Genomic DNA, 26,013 nt, shown 5'->3' on the forward strand with positions numbered 1-26,013 from the left:
GGCTTTAGGCCTTTAGGCTGGACTGCCCGACTCTAGAGTCCCGTTCCTGTTGCCGTGGGGGAAGGCCGAGCTCTGTGGCTCCCTGGGTGTGTAAGCAGGCTGTGAGTCTGGGAGCCTTGGTGCTCCCTTCGGCTGGCAGCCTGCGTTGGGCGCCTGCCCCGTTAGTGGGGAGCGCCCCGCAAAGGGAGAGAAGGAGCCTCCCTCCGCAGGCCTTAGGGACCAGGGCCGCCCCGTAAGTCGGGGCCAGTGCTCTGCAGTCCTGGGCACTTTGCAGTCCAGGCAGAGGCTTGAGGCCCCTGTAAGCAGGGCTGCAGCCTCTTGGCCGCTGCTTTGCATGCCCAGCTTCATTTGCCCAGAGGGCCTGGCCCCCAGCACGGCGTGGGACTGCGCCGGACGTCGCGATGGTGAGTCAAGCTGAAGTTGGAGGCTTCTGGGCAGTGGGGTCGGGGGAGGGGGGTGGGTCTGTGAGTGGTGGCTTGAGGATCTCGCTTGTGGGGCTGTTGGCTGGCGGCTCCCTTGGGGAGCTGGAGCTTCTCAGGCCTGAGTGTGTCATCGTCCTGTGACAGAAGACATGGGACAGCGGGGCAAGAGCGAGCAAGAGGAGCAGCGGCTTCGAGCTCAAGAGTGGAACGGCGGGGCAAGGGCAAGGAAGAGGAGCAGCGGCTTTGAGCTCAAGAGCGGAGCGGCGAGGTAAGAGCAGCAACGTGGTGCTGAAGTTGGACACTTCTGGGTAGCTCGGGGGGTCTGTGGGTGGTTGCTTGAGGATCTAGCTCGGGGGCTCTTGGGTGGCAGTTCCCTTGGGCAGCTGGTGATTCTCCGGCCTGAGTGTGTCGTCGTCCATTGGCAGAAGCCGTGGGACGACGAGGCAAGTGCGGCAGCGGCTTCGAGCTCAAGAGTGGAACGGCGAGGCAAGAGCGAGCTTGGAGCTGAAGAGGGCGCACGAGAGGCCCTGTGGGCAAAGGGCCTTCCTGGCATGGCCAAGGCACCTTCAGGGTGCCGCGGCTGGCTTTGCGCTGAGCCACCTGCCTGTGTGCAGGGCTGGGTCTTTGGTGCGCTTGGCCTTTGGCCATTGTGCTCCTTTGGCTGCCCGGAGAGAGGGGCAACCCTGTAAGGAGGGTGAGAGCCCCTGTCTCCGCACCTGAGGGGGGAAATGGAGCTCTCCCAGCCCCCAGCCCAGCCGCCCTGTAAGCAGGGCAGGGCTTTCCCCCAGCCCCGGCAGCTTTCTGCCTGCTGCTGGCCCCTGGCCAACGGGACCCCCTGTAGCCGGGGCGCGTCACAGCCTTTGGCCCTGTGCCAGCCCTGAAGCACTTTGGCGCCTCAAGGCCCCTGGGCCCTCCGTGCCGTGCAGTGCTGATGCCTAGAGAGGCTCCCTAGAACAGAGGCTAGGCAGCGTTAAAGGAATAAAGTAGATGTTTCTGAAAAAGGCCTTCAAATGATGCACCTTGGCATATGAAGGCCACAGTTCAACGCTAATGCAGTAGAGAATCTGGGAAATAGGAAAGCCAAAACTTGAGGCATCAGTGCCGGGGCAGGTCTGACGCTTTCCTCTGCCACTTAGCGGTAGGAATGGCTCCCTTGAGCGGGTTGGCTGCGCGGAACTTGCTCCCTCTTCTGGGACTGTCTTGCCCTCCCCTCCCCTCCCCTGTCTTCCCCTTAGCTGGTGTGTGTGTGAGCAAGTGCGTTTGTGCTTTAGCCCCCGCTTTAGAAATAGAGCAGCGGGGCTTAGACCTCCCAGGAGGGAAAGAGGAGTTCCGTGCAGCCACAGGCAGGGCCCCAAAATGCACGGCTGGAGAAGGTGTCCGGCCTTGCCCCTGCTTCCTGAGGACGGCACGAAGCCGCTTAGCTACGGTAGCGTGGGCGCCGGGACCCGCCTGTAGCCAGGGCCTGGGTGTGTGCCTGTGCTGCCGGCGGTGCCGCCGAGCTGCCAGCGTGCCGGCCCCGTACTCGGGGCAGGTGTCAGGAGCCTGCGGCGCCCTTTGTCCCCAGGAGCAGCCCCAGCTCCCTGTAAGCAGGGCCGGGGAGGCTGCTTTAGCCAGGTGACAGGAACGAGCGCTCCCGGGCCCTTGCCAGGGTGCAGCTGGAAGAAGCGCCGTGCCGCAGGGCGCTGCTTTGGGCCACTGCCACCTGCGTGGCGGCCGTGTTGAAGAGGCTCCCGGGGCTGCTGCAGACGGCTGTGTTGCCGTGCTGCTCCGGCCGGCCCCCAAGTGGGGCGCAGGCCCGGAGCCTGTGCTCCGTGCCGCTTCTTGGGGGTGCCGGGCTGCGGGGGACGGCCCCGTAAGTGGGGTTGTGTGCGTCCCCTGGCCTCGGCGGGCGGTCGGAGGGACCCCCTGTAACCAGGCGGGTATCCCTGGCCCCGGCCTTTCAGAGGCGCGGGGCCAGGAGTCACGGAGCCAGGCGTGTGCCCTCCCTGTCCTCGGGGCTGGGCTCCCGGCCCCTGGGGCCCCTGGGCTTTAGGCCTTTAGGCTGGACTGCCCGACTCTAGAGTCCCGTTCCTGTTGCCGTGGGGGAAGGCCGAGCTCTGTGGCTCCCTGGGTGTGTAAGCAGGCTGTGAGTCTGGGAGCCTTGGTGCTCCCTTCGGCTGGCAGCCTGCGTTGGGCGCCTGCCCCGTTAGTGGGGAGCGCCCCGCAAAGGGAGAGAAGGAGCCTCCCTCCGCAGGCCTTAGGGACCAGGGCCGCCCCGTAAGTCGGGGCCAGTGCTCTGCAGTCCTGGGCACTTTGCAGTCCAGGCAGAGGCTTGAGGCCCCTGTAAGCAGGGCTGCAGCCTCTTGGCCGCTGCTTTGCATGCCCAGCTTCATTTGCCCAGAGGGCCTGGCCCCCAGCACGGCGTGGGACTGCGCCGGACGTCGCGATGGTGAGTCAAGCTGAAGTTGGAGGCTTCTGGGCAGTGGGGTCGGGGGAGGGGGGTGGGTCTGTGAGTGGTGGCTTGAGGATCTCGCTTGTGGGGCTGTTGGCTGGCGGCTCCCTTGGGGAGCTGGAGCTTCTCAGGCCTGAGTGTGTCATCGTCCTGTGACAGAAGACATGGGACAGCGGGGCAAGAGCGAGCAAGAGGAGCAGCGGCTTCGAGCTCAAGAGTGGAACGGCGGGGCAAGGGCAAGGAAGAGGAGCAGCGGCTTTGAGCTCAAGAGCGGAGCGGCGAGGTAAGAGCAGCAACGTGGTGCTGAAGTTGGACACTTTTGGGTAGCTCGGGGGGTCTGTGGGTGGTTGCTTGAGGATCTAGCTCGGGGGCTCTTGGGTGGCAGTTCCCTTGGGCAGCTGGTGATTCTCCGGCCTGAGTGTGTCGTCGTCCATTGGCAGAAGCCGTGGGACGACGAGGCAAGTGCGGCAGCGGCTTCGAGCTCAAGAGTGGAACGGCGAGGCAAGAGCGAGCTTGGAGCTGAAGAGGGGGCACGAGAGGCCCTGTGGGCAAAGGGCCTTCCTGGCATGGCCAAGGCACCTTCAGGGTGCCGCGGCTGGCTTTGCGCTGAGCCACCTGCCTGTGTGCAGGGCTGGGTCTTTGGTGCGCTTGGCCTTTGGCCATTGTGCTCCTTTGGCTGCCCGGAGAGAGGGGCAACCCTGTAAGGAGGGTGAGAGCCCCTGTCTCCGCACCTGAGGGGGGAAATGGAGCTCTCCCAGCCCCCAGCCCAGCCGCCCTGTAAGCAGGGCAGGGCTTTCCCCCAGCCCCGGCAGCTTTCTGCCTGCTGCTGGCCCCTGGCCAACGGGACCCCCTGTAGCCGGGGCGCGTCACAGCCTTTGGCCCTGTGCCAGCCCTGAAGCACTTTGGCGCCTCAAGGCCCCTGGGCCCTCCGTGCCGTGCAGTGCTGATGCCTAGAGAGGCTCCCTAGAACAGAGGCTAGGCAGCGTTAAAGGAATAAAGTAGATGTTTCTGAAAAAGGCCTTCAAATGATGCACCTTGGCATATGAAGGCCACAGTTCTATGCTAATGCAGTAGAGAATCTGGGAAATAGGAAAGCCAAAACTTGAGGCATCAGTGCCGGGGCAGGTCTGACGCTTTCCTCTGCCACTTAGCGGTAGGAATGGCTCCCTTGAGCGGGTTGGCTGCGCGGAACTTGCTCCCTCTTCTGGGACTGTCTTGCCCTCCCCTCCCCTCCCCAGTCTCCCCCTCCTCTCCCCTGTCTTCCCCTTAGCTGGTGTGTGTGTGAGCAAGTGCGTTTGTGCTTTAGCCCCCGCTTTAGAAATAGAGCAGCGGGGCTTAGACCTCCCAGGAGGGAAAGAGGAGTTCCGTGCAGCCACAGGCAGGGCCCCAAAATGCACGGCTGGAGAAGGTGTCCGGCCTTGCCCCTGCTTCCTGAGGACGGCACGAAGCCGCTTAGCTACGGTAGCGTGGGCGCCGGGACCCGCCTGTAGCCAGGGCCTGGGTGTGTGCCTGTGCTGCCGGCGGTGCCGCCGAGCTGCCAGCGTGCCGGCCCCGTACTCGGGGCAGGTGTCAGGAGCCTGCGGCGCCCTTTGTCCCCAGGAGCAGCCCCAGCTCCCTGTAAGCAGGGCCGGGGAGGCTGCTTTAGCCAGGTGACAGGAACGAGCGCTCCCGGGCCCTTGCCAGGGTGCAGCTGGAAGAAGCGCCGTGCCGCAGGGCGCTGCTTTGGGCCACTGCCACCTGCGTGGCGGCCGTGTTGAAGAGGCTCCCGGGGCTGCTGCAGACGGCTGTGTTGCCGTGCTGCTCCGGCCGGCCCCCAAGTGGGGCGCAGGCCCGGAGCCTGTGCTCCGTGCCGCTTCTTGGGGGTGCCGGGCTGCGGGGGACGGCCCCGTAAGTGGGGTTGTGTGCGTCCCCTGGCCTCGGCGGGCGGTCGGAGGGACCCCCTGTAACCAGGCGGGTATCCCTGGCCCCGGCCTTTCAGAGGCGCGGGGCCAGGAGTCACGGAGCCAGGCGTGTGCCCTCCCTGTCCTCGGGGCTGGGCTCCCGGCCCCTGGGGCCCCTGGGCTTTAGGCCTTTAGGCTGGACTGCCCGACTCTAGAGTCCCGTTCCTGTTGCCGTGGGGGAAGGCCGAGCTCTGTGGCTCCCTGGGTGTGTAAGCAGGCTGTGAGTCTGGGAGCCTTGGTGCTCCCTTCGGCTGGCAGCCTGCGTTGGGCGCCTGCCCCGTTAGTGGGGAGCGCCCCGCAAAGGGAGAGAAGGAGCCTCCCTCCGCAGGCCTTAGGGACCAGGGCCGCCCCGTAAGTCGGGGCCAGTGCTCTGCAGTCCTGGGCACTTTGCAGTCCAGGCAGAGGCTTGAGGCCCCTGTAAGCAGGGCTGCAGCCTCTTGGCCGCTGCTTTGCATGCCCAGCTTCATTTGCCCAGAGGGCCTGGCCCCCAGCACGGCGTGGGACTGCGCCGGACGTCGCGATGGTGAGTCAAGCTGAAGTTGGAGGCTTCTGGGCAGTGGGGTCGGGGGAGGGGGGTGGGTCTGTGAGTGGTGGCTTGAGGATCTCGCTTGTGGGGCTGTTGGCTGGCGGCTCCCTTGGGGAGCTGGAGCTTCTCAGGCCTGAGTGTGTCATCGTCCTGTGACAGAAGACATGGGACAGCGGGGCAAGAGCGAGCAAGAGGAGCAGCGGCTTCGAGCTCAAGAGTGGAACGGCGGGGCAAGGGCAAGGAAGAGGAGCAGCGGCTTTGAGCTCAAGAGCGGAGCGGCGAGGTAAGAGCAGCAACGTGGTGCTGAAGTTGGACACTTTTGGGTAGCTCGGGGGGTCTGTGGGTGGTTGCTTGAGGATCTAGCTCGGGGGCTCTTGGGTGGCAGTTCCCTTGGGCAGCTGGTGATTCTCCGGCCTGAGTGTGTCGTCGTCCATTGGCAGAAGCCGTGGGACGACGAGGCAAGTGCGGCAGCGGCTTCGAGCTCAAGAGTGGAACGGCGAGGCAAGAGCGAGCTTGGAGCTGAAGAGGGGGCACGAGAGGCCCTGTGGGCAAAGGGCCTTCCTGGCATGGCCAAGGCACCTTCAGGGTGCCGCGGCTGGCTTTGCGCTGAGCCACCTGCCTGTGTGCAGGGCTGGGTCTTTGGTGCGCTTGGCCTTTGGCCATTGTGCTCCTTTGGCTGCCCGGAGAGAGGGGCAACCCTGTAAGGAGGGTGAGAGCCCCTGTCTCCGCACCTGAGGGGGGAAATGGAGCTCTCCCAGCCCCCAGCCCAGCCGCCCTGTAAGCAGGGCAGGGCTTTCCCCCAGCCCCGGCAGCTTTCTGCCTGCTGCTGGCCCCTGGCCAACGGGACCCCCTGTAGCCGGGGCGCGTCACAGCCTTTGGCCCTGTGCCAGCCCTGAAGCACTTTGGCGCCTCAAGGCCCCTGGGCCCTCCGTGCCGTGCAGTGCTGATGCCTAGAGAGGCTCCCTAGAACAGAGGCTAGGCAGCGTTAAAGGAATAAAGTAGATGTTTCTGAAAAAGGCCTTCAAATGATGCACCTTGGCATATGAAGGCCACAGTTCTATGCTAATGCAGTAGAGAATCTGGGAAATAGGAAAGCCAAAACTTGAGGCATCAGTGCCGGGGCAGGTCTGACGCTTTCCTCTGCCACTTAGCGGTAGGAATGGCTCCCTTGAGCGGGTTGGCTGCGCGGAACTTGCTCCCTCTTCTGGGACTGTCTTGCCCTCCCCTCCCCTCCCCTGTCTTCCCCTTAGCTGGTGTGTGTGTGAGCAAGTGCGTTTGTGCTTTAGCCCCCGCTTTAGAAATAGAGCAGCGGGGCTTAGACCTCCCAGGAGGGAAAGAGGAGTTCCGTGCAGCCACAGGCAGGGCCCCAAAATGCACGGCTGGAGAAGGTGTCCGGCCTTGCCCCTGCTTCCTGAGGACGGCACGAAGCCGCTTAGCTACGGTAGCGTGGGCGCCGGGACCCGCCTGTAGCCAGGGCCTGGGTGTGTGCCTGTGCTGCCGGCGGTGCCGCCGAGCTGCCAGCGTGCCGGCCCCGTACTCGGGGCAGGTGTCAGGAGCCTGCGGCGCCCTTTGTCCCCAGGAGCAGCCCCAGCTCCCTGTAAGCAGGGCCGGGGAGGCTGCTTTAGCCAGGTGACAGGAACGAGCGCTCCCGGGCCCTTGCCAGGGTGCAGCTGGAAGAAGCGCCGTGCCGCAGGGCGCTGCTTTGGGCCACTGCCACCTGCGTGGCGGCCGTGTTGAAGAGGCTCCCGGGGCTGCTGCAGACGGCTGTGTTGCCGTGCTGCTCCGGCCGGCCCCTAAGTGGGGCGCAGGCCCGGAGCCTGTGCTCCGTGCCGCTTCTTGGGGGTGCCGGGCTGCGGGGGACGGCCCCGTAAGTGGGGTTGTGTGCGTCCCCTGGCCTCGGCGGGCGGTCGGAGGGACCCCCTGTAACCAGGCGGGTATCCCTGGCCCCGGCCTTTCAGAGGCGCGGGGCCAGGAGTCACGGAGCCAGGCGTGTGCCCTCCCTGTCCTCGGGGCTGGGCTCCCGGCCCCTGGGGCCCCTGGGCTTTAGGCCTTTAGGCTGGACTGCCCGACTCTAGAGTCCCGTTCCTGTTGCCGTGGGGGAAGGCCGAGCTCTGTGGCTCCCTGGGTGTGTAAGCAGGCTGTGAGTCTGGGAGCCTTGGTGCTCCCTTCGGCTGGCAGCCTGCGTTGGGCGCCTGCCCCGTTAGTGGGGAGCGCCCCGCAAAGGGAGAGAAGGAGCCTCCCTCCGCAGGCCTTAGGGACCAGGGCCGCCCCGTAAGTCGGGGCCAGTGCTCTGCAGTCCTGGGCACTTTGCAGTCCAGGCAGAGGCTTGAGGCCCCTGTAAGCAGGGCTGCAGCCTCTTGGCCGCTGCTTTGCATGCCCAGCTTCATTTGCCCAGAGGGCCTGGCCCCCAGCACGGCGTGGGACTGCGCCGGACGTCGCGATGGTGAGTCAAGCTGAAGTTGGAGGCTTCTGGGCAGTGGGGTCGGGGGAGGGGGGTGGGTCTGTGAGTGGTGGCTTGAGGATCTCGCTTGTGGGGCTGTTGGCTGGCGGCTCCCTTGGGGAGCTGGAGCTTCTCAGGCCTGAGTGTGTCATCGTCCTGTGACAGAAGACATGGGACAGCGGGGCAAGAGCGAGCAAGAGGAGCAGCGGCTTCGAGCTCAAGAGTGGAACGGCGGGGCAAGGGCAAGGAAGAGGAGCAGCGGCTTTGAGCTCAAGAGCGGAGCGGCGAGGTAAGAGCAGCAACGTGGTGCTGAAGTTGGACACTTTTGGGTAGCTCGGGGGGTCTGTGGGTGGTTGCTTGAGGATCTAGCTCGGGGGCTCTTGGGTGGCAGCTCCCTTGGGCAGCTGGTGATTCTCCGGCCTGAGTGTGTCGTCGTCCATTGGCAGAAGCCGTGGGACGACGAGGCAAGTGCGGCAGCGGCTTCGAGCTCAAGAGTGGAACGGCGAGGCAAGAGCGAGCTTGGAGCTGAAGAGGGGGCACGAGAGGCCCTGTGGGCAAAGGGCCTTCCTGGCATGGCCAAGGCACCTTCAGGGTGCCGCGGCTGGCTTTGCGCTGAGCCACCTGCCTGTGTGCAGGGCTGGGTCTTTGGTGCGCTTGGCCTTTGGCCATTGTGCTCCTTTGGCTGCCCGGAGAGAGGGGCAACCCTGTAAGGAGGGTGAGAGCCCCTGTCTCCGCACCTGAGGGGGGAAATGGAGCTCTCCCAGCCCCCAGCCCAGCCGCCCTGTAAGCAGGGCAGGGCTTTCCCCCAGCCCCGGCAGCTTTCTGCCTGCTGCTGGCCCCTGGCCAACGGGACCCCCTGTAGCCGGGGCGCGTCACAGCCTTTGGCCCTGTGCCAGCCCTGAAGCACTTTGGCGCCTCAAGGCCCCTGGGCCCTCCGTGCCGTGCAGTGCTGATGCCTAGAGAGGCTCCCTAGAACAGAGGCTAGGCAGCGTTAAAGGAATAAAGTAGATGTTTCTGAAAAAGGCCTTCAAATGATGCACCTTGGCATATGAAGGCCACAGTTCTATGCTAATGCAGTAGAGAATCTGGGAAATAGGAAAGCCAAAACTTGAGGCATCAGTGCCGGGGCAGGTCTGACGCTTTCCTCTGCCACTTAGCGGTAGGAATGGCTCCCTTGAGCGGGTTGGCTGCGCGGAACTTGCTCCCTCTTCTGGGACTGTCTTGCCCTCCCCTCCCCTCCCCAGTCTCCCCCTCCTCTCCCCTGTCTTCCCCTTAGCTGGTGTGTGTGTGAGCAAGTGCGTTTGTGCTTTAGCCCCCGCTTTAGAAATAGAGCAGCGGGGCTTAGACCTCCCAGGAGGGAAAGAGGAGTTCCGTGCAGCCACAGGCAGGGCCCCAAAATGCACGGCTGGAGAAGGTGTCCGGCCTTGCCCCTGCTTCCTGAGGACGGCACGAAGCCGCTTAGCTACGGTAGCGTGGGCGCCGGGACCCGCCTGTAGCCAGGGCCTGGGTGTGTGCCTGTGCTGCCGGCGGTGCCGCCGAGCTGCCAGCGTGCCGGCCCCGTACTCGGGGCAGGTGTCAGGAGCCTGCGGCGCCCTTTGTCCCCAGGAGCAGCCCCAGCTCCCTGTAAGCAGGGCCGGGGAGGCTGCTTTAGCCAGGTGACAGGAACGAGCGCTCCCGGGCCCTTGCCAGGGTGCAGCTGGAAGAAGCGCCGTGCCGCAGGGCGCTGCTTTGGGCCACTGCCACCTGCGTGGCGGCCGTGTTGAAGAGGCTCCCGGGGCTGCTGCAGACGGCTGTGTTGCCGTGCTGCTCCGGCCGGCCCCCAAGTGGGGCGCAGGCCCGGAGCCTGTGCTCCGTGCCGCTTCTTGGGGGTGCCGGGCTGCGGGGGACGGCCCCGTAAGTGGGGTTGTGTGCGTCCCCTGGCCTCGGCGGGCGGTCGGAGGGACCCCCTGTAACCAGGCGGGTATCCCTGGCCCCGGCCTTTCAGAGGCGCGGGGCCAGGAGTCACGGAGCCAGGCGTGTGCCCTCCCTGTCCTCGGGGCTGGGCTCCCGGCCCCTGGGGCCCCTGGGCTTTAGGCCTTTAGGCTGGACTGCCCGACTCTAGAGTCCCGTTCCTGTTGCCGTGGGGGAAGGCCGAGCTCTGTGGCTCCCTGGGTGTGTAAGCAGGCTGTGAGTCTGGGAGCCTTGGTGCTCCCTTCGGCTGGCAGCCTGCGTTGGGCGCCTGCCCCGTTAGTGGGGAGCGCCCCGCAAAGGGAGAGAAGGAGCCTCCCTCCGCAGGCCTTAGGGACCAGGGCCGCCCCGTAAGTCGGGGCCAGTGCTCTGCAGTCCTGGGCACTTTGCAGTCCAGGCAGAGGCTTGAGGCCCCTGTAAGCAGGGCTGCAGCCTCTTGGCCGCTGCTTTGCATGCCCAGCTTCATTTGCCCAGAGGGCCTGGCCCCCAGCACGGCGTGGGACTGCGCCGGACGTCGCGATGGTGAGTCAAGCTGAAGTTGGAGGCTTCTGGGCAGTGGGGTCGGGGGAGGGGGGTGGGTCTGTGAGTGGTGGCTTGAGGATCTCGCTTGTGGGGCTGTTGGCTGGCGGCTCCCTTGGGGAGCTGGAGCTTCTCAGGCCTGAGTGTGTCATCGTCCTGTGACAGAAGACATGGGACAGCGGGGCAAGAGCGAGCAAGAGGAGCAGCGGCTTCGAGCTCAAGAGTGGAACGGCGGGGCAAGGGCAAGGAAGAGGAGCAGCGGCTTTGAGCTCAAGAGCGGAGCGGCGAGGTAAGAGCAGCAACGTGGTGCTGAAGTTGGACACTTTTGGGTAGCTCGGGGGGTCTGTGGGTGGTTGCTTGAGGATCTAGCTCGGGGGCTCTTGGGTGGCAGTTCCCTTGGGCAGCTGGTGATTCTCCGGCCTGAGTGTGTCGTCGTCCATTGGCAGAAGCCGTGGGACGACGAGGCAAGTGCGGCAGCGGCTTCGAGCTCAAGAGTGGAACGGCGAGGCAAGAGCGAGCTTGGAGCTGAAGAGGGGGCACGAGAGGCCCTGTGGGCAAAGGGCCTTCCTGGCATGGCCAAGGCACCTTCAGGGTGCCGCGGCTGGCTTTGCGCTGAGCCACCTGCCTGTGTGCAGGGCTGGGTCTTTGGTGCGCTTGGCCTTTGGCCATTGTGCTCCTTTGGCTGCCCGGAGAGAGGGGCAACCCTGTAAGGAGGGTGAGAGCCCCTGTCTCCGCACCTGAGGGGGGAAATGGAGCTCTCCCAGCCCCCAGCCCAGCCGCCCTGTAAGCAGGGCAGGGCTTTCCCCCAGCCCCGGCAGCTTTCTGCCTGCTGCTGGCCCCTGGCCAACGGGACCCCCTGTAGCCGGGGCGCGTCACAGCCTTTGGCCCTGTGCCAGCCCTGAAGCACTTTGGCGCCTCAAGGCCCCTGGGCCCTCCGTGCCGTGCAGTGCTGATGCCTAGAGAGGCTCCCTAGAACAGAGGCTAGGCAGCGTTAAAGGAATAAAGTAGATGTTTCTGAAAAAGGCCTTCAAATGATGCACCTTGGCATATGAAGGCCACAGTTCTATGCTAATGCAGTAGAGAATCTGGGAAATAGGAAAGCCAAAACTTGAGGCATCAGTGCCGGGGCAGGTCTGACGCTTTCCTCTGCCACTTAGCGGTAGGAATGGCTCCCTTGAGCGGGTTGGCTGCGCGGAACTTGCTCCCTCTTCTGGGACTGTCTTGCCCTCCCCTCCCCTCCCCAGTCTCCCCCTCCTCTCCCCTGTCTTCCCCTTAGCTGGTGTGTGTGTGAGCAAGTGCGTTTGTGCTTTAGCCCCCGCTTTAGAAATAGAGCAGCGGGGCTTAGACCTCCCAGGAGGGAAAGAGGAGTTCCGTGCAGCCACAGGCAGGGCCCCAAAATGCACGGCTGGAGAAGGTGTCCGGCCTTGCCCCTGCTTCCTGAGGACGGCACGAAGCCGCTTAGCTACGGTAGCGTGGGCGCCGGGACCCGCCTGTAGCCAGGGCCTGGGTGTGTGCCTGTGCTGCCGGCGGTGCCGCCGAGCTGCCAGCGTGCCGGCCCCGTACTCGGGGCAGGTGTCAGGAGCCTGCGGCGCCCTTTGTCCCCAGGAGCAGCCCCAGCTCCCTGTAAGCAGGGCCGGGGAGGCTGCTTTAGCCAGGTGACAGGAACGAGCGCTCCCGGGCCCTTGCCAGGGTGCAGCTGGAAGAAGCGCCGTGCCGCAGGGCGCTGCTTTGGGCCACTGCCACCTGCGTGGCGGCCGTGTTGAAGAGGCTCCCGGGGCTGCTGCAGACGGCTGTGTTGCCGTGCTGCTCCGGCCGGCCCCCAAGTGGGGCGCAGGCCCGGAGCCTGTGCTCCGTGCCGCTTCTTGGGGGTGCCGGGCTGCGGGGGACGGCCCCGTAAGTGGGGTTGTGTGCGTCCCCTGGCCTCGGCGGGCGGTCGGAGGGACCCCCTGTAACCAGGCGGGTATCCCTGGCCCCGGCCTTTCAGAGGCGCGGGGCCAGGAGTCACGGAGCCAGGCGTGTGCCCTCCCTGTCCTCGGGGCTGGGCTCCCGGCCCCTGGGGCCCCTGGGCTTTAGGCCTTTAGGCTGGACTGCCCGACTCTAGAGTCCCGTTCCTGTTGCCGTGGGGGAAGGCCGAGCTCTGTGGCTCCCTGGGTGTGTAAGCAGGCTGTGAGTCTGGGAGCCTTGGTGCTCCCTTCGGCTGGCAGCCTGCGTTGGGCGCCTGCCCCGTTAGTGGGGAGCGCCCCGCAAAGGGAGAGAAGGAGCCTCCCTCCGCAGGCCTTAGGGACCAGGGCCGCCCCGTAAGTCGGGGCCAGTGCTCTGCAGTCCTGGGCACTTTGCAGTTCAGGCAGAGGCTTGAGGCCCCTGTAAGCAGGGCTGCAGCCTCTTGGCCGCTGCTTTGCATGCCCAGCTTCATTTGCCCAGAGGGCCTGGCCCCCAGCACGGCGTGGGACTGCGCCGGACGTCGCGATGGTGAGTCAAGCTGAAGTTGGAGGCTTCTGGGCAGTGGGGTCGGGGGAGGGGGGTGGGTCTGTGAGTGGTGGCTTGAGGATCTCGCTTGTGGGGCTGTTGGCTGGCGGCTCCCTTGGGGAGCTGGAGCTTCTCAGGCCTGAGTGTGTCATCGTCCTGTGACAGAAGACATGGGACAGCGGGGCAAGAGCGAGCAAGAGGAGCAGCGGCTTCGAGCTCAAGAGTGGAACGGCGGGGCAAGGGCAAGGAAGAGGAGCAGCGGCTTTGAGCTCAAGAGCGGAGCGGCGAGGTAAGAGCAGCAACGTGGTGCTGAAGTTGGACACTTTTGGGTAGCTCGGGGGGTCTGTGGGTGGTTGCTTGAGGATCTAGCTCGGGGGCTCTTGGGTGGCAGTTCCCTTGGGCAGCTGGTGATTCTCCGGCCTGAGTGTGTCGTCGTCCATTGGCAGAAGCCGTGGGACGACGAGGCAAGTGTGGCAGCGGCTTCGAGCTCAAGAGTGGAACGGCGAGGCAAGAGCGAGCTTGGAGCTGAAGAGGGGGCACGAGAGGCCCTGTGGGCAAAGGGCCTTCCTGGCATGGCCAAGGCACCTTCAGGGTGCCGCGGCTGGCTTTGCGCTGAGCCACCTGCCTGTGTGCAGGGCTGGGTCTTTGGTGCGCTTGGCCTTTGGCCATTGTGCTCCTTTGGCTGCCCGGAGAGAGGGGCAACCCTGTAAGGAGGGTGAGAGCCCCTGTCTCCGCACCTGAGGGGGGAAATGGAGCTCTCCCAGCCCCCAGCCCAGCCGCCCTGTAAGCAGGGCAGGGCTTTCCCCCAGCCCCGGCAGCTTTCTGCCTGCTGCTGGCCCCTGGCCAACGGGACCCCCTGTAGCCGGGGCGCGTCACAGCCTTTGGCCCTGTGCCAGCCCTGAAGCACTTTGGCGCCTCAAGGCCCCTGGGCCCTCTGTGCCGTGCAGTGCTGATGCCTAGAGAGGCTCCCTAGAACAGAGGCTAGGCAGCATTAAAGGAATAAAGTAGATGTTTCTGAAAAAGGCCTTCAAATGATGCACCTTGGCATATGAAGGCCACAGTTCTATGCTAATGCAGTAGAGAATCTGGGAAATAGGAAAGCCAAAACTTGAGGCATCAGTGCCGGGGCAGGTCTGACGCTTTCCTCTGCCACTTAGCGGTAGGAATGGCTCCCTTGAGCGGGTTGGCTGCGCGGAACTTGCTCCCTCTTCTGGGACTGTCTTGCCCTCCCCTCCCCTCCCCTGTCTTCCCCTTAGCTGGTGTGTGTGTGAGCAAGTGCGTTTGTGCTTTAGCCCCCGCTTTAGAAATAGAGCAGCGGGGCTTAGACCTCCCAGGAGGGAAAGAGGAGTTCCGTGCAGCCACAGGCAGGGCCCCAAAATGCACGGCTGGAGAAGGTGTCCGGCCTTGCCCCTGCTTCCTGAGGACGGCACGAAGCCGCTTAGCTACGGTAGCGTGGGCGCCGGGACCCGCCTGTAGCCAGGGCCTGGGTGTGTGCCTGTGCTGCCGGCGGTGCCGCCGAGCTGCCAGCGTGCCGGCCCCGTACTCGGGGCAGGTGTCAGGAGCCTGCGGCGCCCTTTGTCCCCAGGAGCAGCCCCAGCTCCCTGTAAGCAGGGCCGGGGAGGCTGCTTTAGCCAGGTGACAGGAACGAGCGCTCCCGGGCCCTTGCCAGGGTGCAGCTGGAAGAAGCGCCGTGCCGCAGGGCGCTGCTTTGGGCCACTGCCACCTGCGTGGCGGCCGTGTTGAAGAGGCTCCCGGGGCTGCTGCAGACGGCTGTGTTGCCGTGCTGCTCCGGCCGGCCCCTAAGTGGGGCGCAGGCCCGGAGCCTGTGCTCCGTGCCGCTTCTTGGGGGTGCCGGGCTGCGGGGGACGGCCCCGTAAGTGGGGTTGTGTGCGTCCCCTGGCCTCGGCGGGCGGTCGGAGGGACCCCCTGTAACCAGGCGGGTATCCCTGGCCCCGGCCTTTCAGAGGCGCGGGGCCAGGAGTCACGGAGCCAGGCGTGTGCCCTCCCTGTCCTCGGGGCTGGGCTCCCGGCCCCTGGGGCCCCTGGGCTTTAGGCCTTTAGGCTGGACTGCCCGACTCTAGAGTCCCGTTCCTGTTGCCGTGGGGGAAGGCCGAGCTCTGTGGCTCCCTGGGTGTGTAAGCAGGCTGTGAGTCTGGGAGCCTTGGTGCTCCCTTCGGCTGGCAGCCTGCGTTGGGCGCCTGCCCCGTTAGTGGGGAGCGCCCCGCAAAGGGAGAGAAGGAGCCTCCCTCCGCAGGCCTTAGGGACCAGGGCCGCCCCGTAAGTCGGGGCCAGTGCTCTGCAGTCCTGGGCACTTTGCAGTCCAGGCAGAGGCTTGAGGCCCCTGTAAGCAGGGCTGCAGCCTCTTGGCCGCTGCTTTGCATGCCCAGCTTCATTTGCCCAGAGGGCCTGGCCCCCAGCACGGCGTGGGACTGCGCCGGACGTCGCGATGGTGAGTCAAGCTGAAGTTGGAGGCTTCTGGGCAGTGGGGTCGGGGGAGGGGGGTGGGTCTGTGAGTGGTGGCTTGAGGATCTCGCTTGTGGGGCTGTTGGCTGGCGGCTCCCTTGGGGAGCTGGAGCTTCTCAGGCCTGAGTGTGTCATCGTCCTGTGACAGAAGACATGGGACAGCGGGGCAAGAGCGAGCAAGAGGAGCAGCGGCTTCGAGCTCAAGAGTGGAACGGCGGGGCAAGGGCAAGGAAGAGGAGCAGCGGCTTTGAGCTCAAGAGCGGAGCGGCGAGGTAAGAGCAGCAACGTGGTGCTGAAGTTGGACACTTTTGGGTAGCTCGGGGGGTCTGTGGGTGGTTGCTTGAGGATCTAGCTCGGGGGCTCTTGGGTGGCAGTTCCCTTGGGCAGCTGGTGATTCTCCGGCCTGAGTGTGTCGTCGTCCATTGGCAGAAGCCGTGGGACGACGAGGCAAGTGCGGCAGCGGCTTCGAGCTCAAGAGTGGAACGGCGAGGCAAGAGCGAGCTTGGAGCTGAAGAGGGGGCACGAGAGGCCCTGTGGGCAAAGGGCCTTCCTGGCATGGCCAAGGCACCTTCAGGGTGCCGCGGCTGGCTTTGCGCTGAGCCACCTGCCTGTGTGCAGGGCTGGGTCTTTGGTGCGCTTGGCCTTTGGCCATTGTGCTCCTTTGGCTGCCCGGAGAGAGGGGCAACCCTGTAAGGAGGGTGAGAGCCCCTGTCTCCGCACCTGAGGGGGGAAATGGAGCTCTCCCAGCCCCCAGCCCAGCCGCCCTGTAAGCAGGGCAGGGCTTTCCCCCAGCCCCGGCAGCTTTCTGCCTGCTGCTGGCCCCTGGCCAACGGGACCCCCTGTAGCCGGGGCGCGTCACAGCCTTTGGCCCTGTGCCAGCCCTGAAGCACTTTGGCGCCTCAAGGCCCCTGGGCCCTCCGTGCCGTGCAGTGCTGATGCCTAGAGAGGCTCCCTAGAACAGAGGCTAGGCAGCGTTAAAGGAATAAAGTAGATGTTTCTGAAAAAGGCCTTCAAATGATGCACCTTGGCATATGAAGGCCACAGTTCTATGCTAATGCAGTAGAGAATCTGGGAAATAGGAAAGCCAAAACTTGAGGCATCAGTGCCGGGGCAGGTCTGACGCTTTCCTCTGCCACTTAGCGGTAGGAATGGCTCCCTTGAGCGGGTTGGCTGCGCGGAACTTGCTCCCTCTTCTGGGACTGTCTTGCCCTCCCCTCCCCTCCCCAGTCTCCCCCTCCTCTCCCCTGTCTTCCCCTTAGCTGGTGTGTGTGTGAGCAAGTGCGTTTGTGCTTTAGCCCCCGCTTTAGAAATAGAGCAGCGGGGCTTAGACCTCCCAGGAGGGAAAGAGGAGTTCCGTGCAGCCACAGGCAGGGCCCCAAAATGCACGGCTGGAGAAGGTGTCCGGCCTTGCCCCTGCTTCCTGAGGACGGCACGAAGCCGCTTAGCTACGGTAGCGTGGGCGCCGGGACCCGCCTGTAGCCAGGGCCTGGGTGTGTGCCTGTGCTGCCGGCGGTGCCGCCGAGCTGCCAGCGTGCCGGCCCCGTACTCGGGGCAGATGTCAGGAGCCTGCGGCGCCCTTTGTCCCCAGGAGCAGCCCCAGCTCCCTGTAAGCAGGGCCGGGGAGGCTGCTTTAGCCAGGTGACAGGAACGAGCGCTCCCGGGCCCTTGCCAGGGTGCAGCTGGAAGAAGCGCCGTGCCGCAGGGCGCTGCTTTGGGCCACTGCCACCTGCGTGGCGGCCGTGTTGAAGAGGCTCCCGGGGCTGCTGCAGACGGCTGTGTTGCCGTGCTGCTCCGGCCGGCCCCCAAGTGGGGCGCAGGCCCGGAGCCTGTGCTCCGTGCCGCTTCTTGGGGGTGCCGGGCTGCGGGGGACGGCCCCGTAAGTGGGGTTGTGTGCGTCCCCTAGCCTCGGCGGGCGGTCGGAGGGACCCCCTGTAACCAGGCGGGTATCCCTGGCCCCGGCCTTTCAGAGGCGCGGGGCCAGGAGTCACGGAGCCAGGCGTGTGCCCTCCCTGTCCTCGGGGCTGGGCCCCCTGGGGCCCCTGGGCTTTAGGCCTTTAGGCTGGACTGCCCGACTCTAGAGTCCCGTTCCTGTTGCCGTGGGGGAAGGCCGAGCTCTGTGGCTCCCTGGGTGTGTAAGCAGGCTGTGAGTCTGGGAGCCTTGGTGCTCCCTTCGGCTGGCAGCCTGCGTTGGGCGCCTGCCCCGTTAGTGGGGAGCGCCCCGCAAAGGGAGAGAAGGAGCCTCCCTCCGCAGGCCTTAGGGACCAGGGCCGCCCCGTAAGTCGGGGCCAGTGCTCTGCAGTCCTGGGCACTTTGCAGTCCAGGCAGAGGCTTGAGGCCCCTGTAAGCAGGGCTGCAGCCTCTTGGCCGCTGCTTTGCATGCCCAGCTTCATTTGCCCAGAGGGCCTGGCCCCCAGCACGGCGTGGGACTGCGCCGGACGTCGCGATGGTGAGTCAAGCTGAAGTTGGAGGCTTCTGGGCAGTGGGGTCGGGGGAGGGGGTTGGGTCTGTGAGTGGTGGCTTGAGGATCTCGCTTGTGGGGCTGTTGGCTGGCGGCTCCCTTGGGGAGCTGGAGCTTCTCAGGCCTGAGTGTGTCATCGTCCTGTGACAGAAGACATGGGACAGCGGGGCAAGAGCGAGCAAGAGGAGCAGCGGCTTCGAGCTCAAGAGTGGAACGGCGGGGCAAGGGCAAGGAAGAGGAGCAGCGGCTTTGAGCTCAAGAGCGGAGCGGCGAGGTAAGAGCAGCAACGTGGTGCTGAAGTTGGACACTTTTGGGTAGCTCGGGGGGTCTGTGGGTGGTTGCTTGAGGATCTAGCTCGGGGGCTCTTGGGTGGCAGTTCCCTTGGGCAGCTGGTGATTCTCCGGCCTGAGTGTGTCGTCGTCCATTGGCAGAAGCCGTGGGACGACGAGGCAAGTGTGGCAGCGGCTTCGAGCTCAAGAGTGGAACGGCGAGGCAAGAGCGAGCTTGGAGCTGAAGAGGGGGCACGAGAGGCCCTGTGGGCAAAGGGCCTTCCTGGCATGGCCAAGGCACCTTCAGGGTGCCGCGGCTGGCTTTGCGCTGAGCCACCTGCCTGTGTGCAGGGCTGGGTCTTTGGTGCGCTTGGCCTTTGGCCATTGTGCTCCTTTGGCTGCCCGGAGAGAGGGGCAACCCTGTAAGGAGGGTGAGAGCCCCTGTCTCCGCACCTGAGGGGGGAAATGGAGCTCTCCCAGCCCCCAGCCCAGCCGCCCTGTAAGCAGGGCAGGGCTTTCCCCCAGCCCCGGCAGCTTTCTGCCTGCTGCTGGCCCCTGGCCAACGGGACCCCCTGTAGCCGGGGCGCGTCACAGCCTTTGGCCCTGTGCCAGCCCTGAAGCACTTTGGCGCCTCAAGGCCCCTGGGCCCTCCGTGCCGTGCAGTGCTGATGCCTAGAGAGGCTCCCTAGAACAGAGGCTAGGCAGCATTAAAGGAATAAAGTAGATGTTTCTGAAAAAGGCCTTCAAATGATGCACCTTGGCATATGAAGGCCACAGTTCTATGCTAATGCAGTAGAGAATCTGGGAAATAGGAAAGCCAAAACTTGAGGCATCAGTGCCGGGGCAGGTCTGACGCTTTCCTCTGCCACTTAGCGGTAGGAATGGCTCCCTTGAGCGGGTTGGCTGCGCGGAACTTGCTCCCTCTTCTGGGACTGTCTTGCCCTCCCCTCCCCTCCCCTGTCTTCCCCTTAGCTGGTGTGTGTGTGAGCAAGTGCGTTTGTGCTTTAGCCCCCGCTTTAGAAATAGAGCAGCGGGGCTTAGACCTCCCAGGAGGGAAAGAGGAGTTCCGTGCAGCCACAGGCAGGGCCCCAAAATGCACGGCTGGAGAAGGTGTCCGGCCTTGCCCCTGCTTCCTGAGGACGGCACGAAGCCGCTTAGCTACGGTAGCGTGGGCGCCGGGACCCGCCTGTAGCCAGGGCCTGGGTGTGTGCCTGTGCTGCCGGCGGTGCCGCCGAGCTGCCAGCGTGCCGGCCCCGTACTCGGGGCAGGTGTCAGGAGCCTGCGGCGCCCTTTGTCCCCAGGAGCAGCCCCAGCTCCCTGTAAGCAGGGCCGGGGAGGCTGCTTTAGCCAGGTGACAGGAACGAGCGCTCCCGGGCCCTTGCCAGGGTGCAGCTGGAAGAAGCGCCGTGCCGCAGGGCGCTGCTTTGGGCCACTGCCACCTGCGTGGCGGCCGTGTTGAAGAGGCTCCCGGGGCTGCTGCAGACGGCTGTGTTGCCGTGCTGCTCCGGCCGGCCCCTAAGTGGGGCGCAGGCCCGGAGCCTGTGCTCCGTGCCGCTTCTTGGGGGTGCCGGGCTGCGGGGGACGGCCCCGTAAGTGGGGTTGTGTGCGTCCCCTGGCCTCGGTGGGCGGTCGGAGGGACCCCCTGTAACCAGGCGGGTATCCCTGGCCCCGGCCTTTCAGAGGCGCGGGGCCAGGAGTCACGGAGCCAGGCGTGTGCCCTCCCTGTCCTCGGGGCTGGGCTCCCGGCCCCTGGGGCCCCTGGGCTTTAGGCCTTTAGGCTGGACTGCCCGACTCTAGAGTCCCGTTCCTGTTGCCGTGGGGGAAGGCCGAGCTCTGTGGCTCCCTGGGTGTGTAAGCAGGCTGTGAGTCTGGGAGCCTTGGTGCTCCCTTCGGCTGGCAGCCTGCGTTGGGCGCCTGCCCCGTTAGTGGGGAGCGCCCCGCAAAGGGAGAGAAGGAGCCTCCCTCCGCAGGCCTTAGGGACCAGGGCCGCCCCGTAAGTCGGGGCCAGTGCTCTGCAGTCCTGGGCACTTTGCAGTCCAGGCAGAGGCTTGAGGCCCCTGTAAGCAGGGCTGCAGCCTCTTGGCCGCTGCTTTGCATGCCCAGCTTCATTTGCCCAGAGGGCCTGGCCCCCAGCACGGCGTGGGACTGCGCCGGACGTCGCGATGGTGAGTCAAGCTGAAGTTGGAGGCTTCTGGGCAGTGGGGTCGGGGGAGGGGGGTGGGTCTGTGAGTGGTGGCTTGAGGATCTCGCTTGTGGGGCTGTTGGCTGGCGGCTCCCTTGGGGAGCTGGAGCTTCTCAGGCCTGAGTGTGTCATCGTCCTGTGACAGAAGACATGGGACAGCGGGGCAAGAGCGAGCAAGAGGAGCAGCGGCTTCGAGCTCAAGAGTGGAACGGCGGGGCAAGGGCAAGGAAGAGGAGCAGCGGCTTTGAGCTCAAGAGCGGAGCGGCGAGGTAAGAGCAGCAACGTGGTGCTGAAGTTGGACACTTCTGGGTAGCTCGGGGGGTCTGTGGGTGGTTGCTTGAGGATCTAGCTCGGGGGCTCTTGGGTGGCAGTTCCCTTGGGCAGCTGGTGATTCTCCGGCCTGAGTGTGTCGTCGTCCATTGGCAGAAGCCGTGGGACGACGAGGCAAGTGCGGCAGCGGCTTCGAGCTCAAGAGTGGAACGGCGAGGCAAGAGCGAGCTTGGAGCTGAAGAGGGCGCACGAGAGGCCCTGTGGGCAAAGGGCCTTCCTGGCATGGCCAAGGCACCTTCAGGGTGCCGCGGCTGGCTTTGCGCTGAGCCACCTGCCTGTGTGCAGGGCTGGGTCTTTGGTGCGCTTGGCCTTTGGCCATTGTGCTCCTTTGGCTGCCCGGAGAGAGGGGCAACCCTGTAAGGAGGGTGAGAGCCCCTGTCTCCGCACCTGAGGGGGGAAATGGAGCTCTCCCAGCCCCCAGCCCAGCCGCCCTGTAAGCAGGGCAGGGCTTTCCCCCAGCCCCGGCAGCTTTCTGCCTGCTGCTGGCCCCTGGCCAACGGGACCCCCTGTAGCCGGGGCGCGTCACAGCCTTTGGCCCTGTGCCAGCCCTGAAGCACTTTGGCGCCTCAAGGCCCCTGGGCCCTCCGTGCCGTGCAGTGCTGATGCCTAGAGAGGCTCCCTAGAACAGAGGCTAGGCAGCGTTAAAGGAATAAAGTAGATGTTTCTGAAAAAGGCCTTCAAATGATGCACCTTGGCATATGAAGGCCACAGTTCAACGCTAATGCAGTAGAGAATCTGGGAAATAGGAAAGCCAAAACTTGAGGCATCAGTGCCGGGGCAGGTCTGACGCTTTCCTCTGCCACTTAGCGGTAGGAATGGCTCCCTTGAGCGGGTTGGCTGCGCGGAACTTGCTCCCTCTTCTGGGACTGTCTTGCCCTCCCCTCCCCTCCCCTGTCTTCCCCTTAGCTGGTGTGTGTGTGAGCAAGTGCGTTTGTGCTTTAGCCCCCGCTTTAGAAATAGAGCAGCGGGGCTTAGACCTCCCAGGAGGGAAAGAGGAGTTCCGTGCAGCCACAGGCAGGGCCCCAAAATGCACGGCTGGAGAAGGTGTCCGGCCTTGCCCCTGCTTCCTGAGGACGGCACGAAGCCGCTTAGCTACGGTAGCGTGGGCGCCGGGACCCGCCTGTAGCCAGGGCCTGGGTGTGTGCCTGTGCTGCCGGCGGTGCCGCCGAGCTGCCAGCGTGCCGGCCCCGTACTCGGGGCAGGTGTCAGGAGCCTGCGGCGCCCTTTGTCCCCAGGAGCAGCCCCAGCTCCCTGTAAGCAGGGCCGGGGAGGCTGCTTTAGCCAGGTGACAGGAACGAGCGCTCCCGGGCCCTTGCCAGGGTGCAGCTGGAAGAAGCGCCGTGCCGCAGGGCGCTGCTTTGGGCCACTGCCACCTGCGTGGCGGCCGTGTTGAAGAGGCTCCCGGGGCTGCTGCAGACGGCTGTGTTGCCGTGCTGCTCCGGCTGGCCCCCAAGTGGGGCGCAGGCCCGGAGCCTGTGCTCCGTGCCGCTTCTTGGGGGTGCCGGGCTGCGGGGGACGGCCCCGTAAGTGGGGTTGTGTGCGTCCCCTGGCCTCGGCGGGCGGTCGGAGGGACCCCCTGTAACCAGGCGGGTATCCCTGGCCCCGGCCTTTCAGAGGCGCGGGGCCAGGAGTCACGGAGCCAGGCGTGTGCCCTCCCTGTCCTCGGGGCTGGGCCCCCTGGGGCCCCTGGGCTTTAGGCCTTTAGGCTGGACTGCCCGACTCTAGAGTCCCGTTCCTGTTGCCGTGGGGGAAGGCCGAGCTCTGTGGCTCCCTGGGTGTGTAAGCAGGCTGTGAGTCTGGGAGCCTTGGTGCTCCCTTCGGCTGGCAGCCTGCGTTGGGCGCCTGCCCCGTTAGTGGGGAGCGCCCCGCAAAGGGAGAGAAGGAGCCTCCCTCCGCAGGCCTTAGGGACCAGGGCCGCCCCGTAAGTCGGGGCCAGTGCTCTGCAGTCCTGGGCACTTTGCAGTCCAGGCAGAGGCTTGAGGCCCCTGTAGGCAGGGCTGCAGCCTCTTGGCCGCTGCTTTGCATGCCCAGCTTCATTTGCCCAGAGGGCCTGGCCCCCAGCACGGCGTGGGACTGCGCCGGACGTCGCGATGGTGAGTCAAGCTGAAGTTGGAGGCTTCTGGGCAGTGGGGTCGGGGGAGGGGGGTGGGTCTGTGAGTGGTGGCTTGAGGATCTCGCTTGTGGGGCTGTTGGCTGGCGGCTCCCTTGGGGAGCTGGAGCTTCTCAGGCCTGAGTGTGTCATCGTCCTGTGACAGAAGACATGGGACAGCGGGGCAAGAGCGAGCAAGAGGAGCAGCGGCTTCGAGCTCAAGAGTGGAACGGCGGGGCAAGGGCAAGGAAGAGGAGCAGCGGCTTTGAGCTCAAGAGCGGAGCGGCGAGGTAAGAGCAGCAACGTGGTGCTGAAGTTGGACACTTTTGGGTAGCTCGGGGGGTCTGTGGGTGGTTGCTTGAGGATCTAGCTCGGGGGCTCTTGGGTGGCAGTTCCCTTGGGCAGCTGGTGATTCTCCGGCCTGAGTGTGTCGTCGTCCATTGGCAGAAGCCGTGGGACGACGAGGCAAGTGCGGCAGCGGCTTCGAGCTCAAGAGTGGAACGGCGAGGCAAGAGCGAGCTTGGAGCTGAAGAGGGGGCACGAGAGGCCCTGTGGGCAAAGGGCCTTCCTGGCATGGCCAAGGCACCTTCAGGGTGCCGCGGCTGGCTTTGCGCTGAGCCACCTGCCTGTGTGCAGGGCTGGGTCTTTGGTGCGCTTGGCCTTTGGCCATTGTGCTCCTTTGGCTGCCCGGAGAGAGGGGCAACCCTGTAAGGAGGGTGAGAGCCCCTGTCTCCGCACCTGAGGGGGGAAATGGAGCTCTCCCAGCCCCCAGCCCAGCCGCCCTGTAAGCAGGGCAGGGCTTTCCCCCAGCCCCGGCAGCTTTCTGCCTGCTGCTGGCCCCTGGCCAACGGGACCCCCTGTAGCCGGGGCGCGTCACAGCCTTTGGCCCTGTGCCAGCCCTGAAGCACTTTGGCGCCTCAAGGCCCCTGGGCCCTCCGTGCCGTGCAGTGCTGATGCCTAGAGAGGCTCCCTAGAACAGAGGCTAGGCAGCGTTAAAGGAATAAAGTAGATGTTTCTGAAAAAGGCCTTCAAATGATGCACCTTGGCATATGAAGGCCACAGTTCTATGCTAATGCAGTAGAGAATCTGGGAAATAGGAAAGCCAAAACTTGAGGCATCAGTGCCGGGGCAGGTCTGACGCTTTCCTCTGCCACTTAGCGGTAGGAATGGCTCCCTTGAGCGGGTTGGCTGCGCGGAACTTGCTCCCTCTTCTGGGACTGTCTTGCCCTCCCCTCCCCTCCCCTGTCTTCCCCTTAGCTGGTGTGTGTGTGAGCAAGTGCGTTTGTGCTTTAGCCCCCGCTTTAGAAATAGAGCAGCGGGGCTTAGACCTCCCAGGAGGGAAAGAGGAGTTCCGTGCAGCCACAGGCAGGGCCCCAAAATGCACGGCTGGAGAAGGTGTCCGGCCTTGCCCCTGCTTCCTGAGGACGGCACGAAGCCGCTTAGCTACGGTAGCGTGGGCGCCGGGACCCGCCTGTAGCCAGGGCCTGGGTGTGTGCCTGTGCTGCCGGCGGTGCCGCCGAGCTGCCAGCGTGCCGGCCCCGTACTCGGGGCAGGTGTCAGGAGCCTGCGGCGCCCTTTGTCCCCAGGAGCAGCCCCAGCTCCCTGTAAGCAGGGCCGGGGAGGCTGCTTTAGCCAGGTGACAGGAACGAGCGCTCCCGGGCCCTTGCCAGGGTGCAGCTGGAAGAAGCGCCGTGCCGCAGGGCGCTGCTTTGGGCCACTGCCACCTGCGTGGCGGCCGTGTTGAAGAGGCTCCCGGGGCTGCTGCAGACGGCTGTGTTGCCGTGCTGCTCCGGCCGGCCCCCAAGTGGGGCGCAGGCCCGGAGCCTGTGCTCCGTGCCGCTTCTTGGGGGTGCCGGGCTGCGGGGGACGGCCCCGTAAGTGGGGTTGTGTGCGTCCCCTGGCCTCGGCGGGCGGTCGGAGGGACCCCCTGTAACCAGGCGGGTATCCCTGGCCCCGGCCTTTCAGAGGCGCGGGGCCAGGAGTCACGGAGCCAGGCGTGTGCCCTCCCTGTCCTCGGGGCTGGGCTCCCGGCCCCTGGGGCCCCTGGGCTTTAGGCCTTTAGGCTGGACTGCCCGACTCTAGAGTCCCGTTCCTGTTGCCGTGGGGGAAGGCCGAGCTCTGTGGCTCCCTGGGTGTGTAAGCAGGCTGTGAGTCTGGGAGCCTTGGTGCTCCCTTCGGCTGGCAGCCTGCGTTGGGCGCCTGCCCCGTTAGTGGGGAGCGCCCCGCAAAGGGAGAGAAGGAGCCTCCCTCCGCAGGCCTTAGGGACCAGGGCCGCCCCGTAAGTCGGGGCCAGTGCTCTGCAGTCCTGGGCACTTTGCAGTCCAGGCAGAGGCTTGAGGCCCCTGTAGGCAGGGCTGCAGCCTCTTGGCCGCTGCTTTGCATGCCCAGCTTCATTTGCCCAGAGGGCCTGGCCCCCAGCACGGCGTGGGACTGCGCCGGACGTCGCGATGGTGAGTCAAGCTGAAGTTGGAGGCTTCTGGGCAGTGGGGTCGGGGGAGGGGGGTGGGTCTGTGAGTGGTGGCTTGAGGATCTCGCTTGTGGGGCTGTTGGCTGGCGGCTCCCTTGGGGAGCTGGAGCTTCTCAGGCCTGAGTGTGTCATCGTCCTGTGACAGAAGACATGGGACAGCGGGGCAAGAGCGAGCAAGAGGAGCAGCGGCTTCGAGCTCAAGAGTGGAACGGCGGGGCAAGGGCAAGGAAGAGGAGCAGCGGCTTTGAGCTCAAGAGCGGAGCGGCGAGGTAAGAGCAGCAACGTGGTGCTGAAGTTGGACACTTTTGGGTAGCTCGGGGGGTCTGTGGGTGGTTGCTTGAGGATCTAGCTCGGGGGCTCTTGGGTGGCAGTTCCCTTGGGCAGCTGGTGATTCTCCGGCCTGAGTGTGTCGTCGTCCATTGGCAGAAGCCGTGGGACGACGAGGCAAGTGCGGCAGCGGCTTCGAGCTCAAGAGTGGAACGGCGAGGCAAGAGCGAGCTTGGAGCTGAAGAGGGCGCACGAGAGGCCCTGTGGGCAAAGGGCCTTCCTGGCATGGCCAAGGCACCTTCAGGGTGCCGCGGCTGGCTTTGCGCTGAGCCACCTGCCTGTGTGCAGGGCTGGGTCTTTGGTGCGCTTGGCCTTTGGCCATTGTGCTCCTTTGGCTGCCCGGAGAGAGGGGCAACCCTGTAAGGAGGGTGAGAGCCCCTGTCTCCGCACCTGAGGGGGGAAATGGAGCTCTCCCAGCCCCCAGCCCAGCCGCCCTGTAAGCAGGGCAGGGCTTTCCCCCAGCCCCGGCAGCTTTCTGCCTGCTGCTGGCCCCTGGCCAACGGGACCCCCTGTAGCCGGGGCGCGTCACAGCCTTTGGCCCTGTGCCAGCCCTGAAGCACTTTGGCGCCTCAAGGCCCCTGGGCCCTCCGTGCCGTGCAGTGCTGATGCCTAGAGAGGCTCCCTAGAACAGAGGCTAGGCAGCGTTAAAGGAATAAAGTAGATGTTTCTGAAAAAGGCCTTCAAATGATGCACCTTGGCATATGAAGGCCACAGTTCAACGCTAATGCAGTAGAGAA

The 26,013-nt window shown here is 65.4% G+C and overlaps 2 protein-coding genes across 2 annotated transcripts; both read left to right on the forward strand.

Moving 5' to 3' along the window:
- Positions 1-959: 959 nt before the first annotated feature.
- On the forward strand, positions 960-21,065 carry LOC147654456 (uncharacterized). Its single transcript, XM_086883600.1, has 17 exons — positions 960-2,850; positions 3,016-3,136; positions 3,294-5,316; positions 5,479-5,602; positions 5,760-7,762; positions 7,925-8,048; positions 8,206-10,228; positions 10,391-10,514; positions 10,672-12,694; positions 12,857-12,980; positions 13,138-15,140; positions 15,303-15,426; positions 15,584-17,600; positions 17,763-17,886; positions 18,044-20,046; positions 20,209-20,332; positions 20,490-21,065. The coding sequence occupies exons 15-17, from the start codon at positions 19,977-19,979 to the stop codon at positions 20,782-20,784; spliced, it is 489 nt and encodes a 162-aa protein (XP_086739726.1). The 5' UTR covers positions 960-2,850; positions 3,016-3,136; positions 3,294-5,316; positions 5,479-5,602; positions 5,760-7,762; positions 7,925-8,048; positions 8,206-10,228; positions 10,391-10,514; positions 10,672-12,694; positions 12,857-12,980; positions 13,138-15,140; positions 15,303-15,426; positions 15,584-17,600; positions 17,763-17,886; positions 18,044-19,976; the 3' UTR covers positions 20,785-21,065.
- Positions 21,066-22,648: 1,583 nt separating this feature from the next.
- LOC147654457 (uncharacterized) lies at positions 22,649-25,951 on the forward strand. Its single transcript, XM_086883622.1, has 4 exons — positions 22,649-22,772; positions 22,930-24,932; positions 25,098-25,218; positions 25,376-25,951. The coding sequence occupies exons 2-4, from the start codon at positions 24,863-24,865 to the stop codon at positions 25,668-25,670; spliced, it is 486 nt and encodes a 161-aa protein (XP_086739748.1). The 5' UTR covers positions 22,649-22,772; positions 22,930-24,862; the 3' UTR covers positions 25,671-25,951.
- Positions 25,952-26,013: the final 62 nt, after the last annotated feature.

The sequence above is a fragment of the Cyanistes caeruleus genome, chromosome 3 (genome assembly GCF_971803275.1).
Source record: "Cyanistes caeruleus chromosome 3, bCyaCae1.hap1.1, whole genome shotgun sequence".
NCBI classification, from domain to species: Eukaryota; Metazoa; Chordata; class Aves; order Passeriformes; family Paridae; genus Cyanistes; species Cyanistes caeruleus.

What these genes read in the sequence shown, in the direction of transcription:
- LOC147654456 (XM_086883600.1), top strand. Translation starts at nt 19,977, where the DNA reads ATGCCCAGCTTCATTTGCCCAGAGGGCCTGGCCCCCAGCACGGCGTGG. An exon ending in CTGCGCCGGACGTCGCGATG is followed by an intron (nt 20,047 to 20,208) that starts GTGAGTCAAGCT and finishes GTCCTGTGACAG; the next exon opens with AAGACATGGGACAGCGGGGC. An exon ending in CTCAAGAGCGGAGCGGCGAG is followed by an intron (nt 20,333 to 20,489) that starts GTAAGAGCAGCA and finishes GTCCATTGGCAG; the next exon opens with AAGCCGTGGGACGACGAGGC.
- LOC147654457 (XM_086883622.1), top strand. Translation starts at nt 24,863, where the DNA reads ATGCCCAGCTTCATTTGCCCAGAGGGCCTGGCCCCCAGCACGGCGTGG. An exon ending in CTGCGCCGGACGTCGCGATG is followed by an intron (nt 24,933 to 25,097) that starts GTGAGTCAAGCT and finishes CTGTGACAGAAG; the next exon opens with ACATGGGACAGCGGGGCAAG. An exon ending in CTCAAGAGCGGAGCGGCGAG is followed by an intron (nt 25,219 to 25,375) that starts GTAAGAGCAGCA and finishes GTCCATTGGCAG; the next exon opens with AAGCCGTGGGACGACGAGGC.